The sequence below is a fragment of the Sphaeroforma arctica genome (assembly GCF_001186125.1).
Source record: "Sphaeroforma arctica JP610 unplaced genomic scaffold supercont1.3012, whole genome shotgun sequence".
In the NCBI taxonomy this organism is placed as follows: Eukaryota; class Ichthyosporea; order Ichthyophonida; genus Sphaeroforma; species Sphaeroforma arctica.
The window spans coordinates 2,799-4,267 of NW_014037546.1; the positions used below are offsets into that span (position 1 = coordinate 2,799).

The 1,469-nt window shown below is 37.0% G+C and overlaps 1 protein-coding gene across 1 annotated transcript in view; it reads left to right on the forward strand.

Moving 5' to 3' along the window:
* Positions 1-1,461, forward strand: part of SARC_13203 (hypothetical protein) — a gene marked incomplete at both ends in the record, with an annotated part of 1,903 nt that extends 442 nt beyond the window's left edge. The window contains 2 exons of the mRNA XM_014292670.1: positions 289-400; positions 1,331-1,461. Coding sequence (XP_014148145.1) covers positions 289-400; positions 1,331-1,461 — 243 coding nt within the window. The remainder of the gene's footprint in view (positions 1-288; positions 401-1,330) is intronic.
* Positions 1,462-1,469: the final 8 nt, after the last annotated feature.

Genomic DNA, 1,469 nt, shown 5'->3' on the forward strand with positions numbered 1-1,469 from the left:
GATGTGTGTCTGTGTCGGTGTCTATGTCTGTGCGTCTGTGTGGCTGTGTGTGTAAATGAGTGTCTGTATCTGTCCATGATATGTATATCTCTGCCATATTCATGGCATGCAGCGTATCGCCGTACCAATGCAATCTTTCCCTCTAGTACAACCCTAAAACCCTAAAAACAATAGTACTTCAATTGATCTGACATCATTGGATAAGCATACCATTTGCTTCAATTGATCCTATTATCCTAAAACCCCAACCCTAAACCCTGAAACTTAAGCCTCTACCACTAAACACAGAAAGATGAGGAAATCGAGAGTATGCATTCAGTCATATCGGAGAGTCGACTGCAGATCAACCAGTTACAGGACAAGCTCAATGATACTGAAGGAACGTGCCAAACCACCAATAGTATGTGCGTGTATATGAATATACCGTTAGTGTGTGTGTGTATATGTGCATATACTATTTTTGTGTGTGTATATATGTAAATATATCTGTAAGTATACACCATTATTGTGTGTGTATATATGCATATACTACTATTGTGTGTACATTTAGCTATTTACTATTATTGTGTGTGTGAAGATGCATATACTATTTTGTGTGTGTATATATGCATATACTATTATTGTGTCTACATATAGATATTTACTATCATTGTGTGTGTCTGTATGTATACATTATTATTGTGTGTGTGTATATGCATATGCTATTATTGTGTGTGTATATATGTATATACGTATAGTTATTTACTATTTTTGTATATGTATGTATGTATATATAGATATGTGTATGTGCCTTGTCGCCGAAGTGACGTGATGCCGTATTTGTACGATGCGTGCTTGAAAATGTTAAGATGCTCTTCAGTTTACGGACGGATATACTTCACAGATCTAATAATGTGGCCGATCTTATTGAGTGTGTATAATCAGCGGGTCGGTGTATATATCTCTTTTTGTGTGACATATGTGTGTGTGTGGATATAAGTAAATGTGCATATACGTATACGTGCATACAAGTAAATGTGTACGTGCATATAAGTAAATGTGCATATACGTATACGTGCTGTATACGTGCATGAATGAGAGACCTACTTCACCTGCCATAGAAGCCAAGCCAATACTGTCCGTTATAATACACCACAGTCCGCACCATTTACAAAACGTTTATACGTTTTAAATGAGAGACACACTTCAACTGTCACGTAAGGCAACCAATACCAATGACATACATGAACTGAACATTATATATCATCTATGACATACATGGTATAAACATTATATATCATCTATGACATACATGAACTAAACATTATTTAATATATACGTTAACTGTAAGGTAAGTCCATGCTGTCAGAGATTGAGGACGCGAGAGCGGAATTGGAGAGACAGTTGAAAGCAGTGACAGCCAAATACGCCGCACGTCGCAAAGTGCACGAAGCACTAAAGCAGCAGTACATGCGATTGCAGGTGTGAAT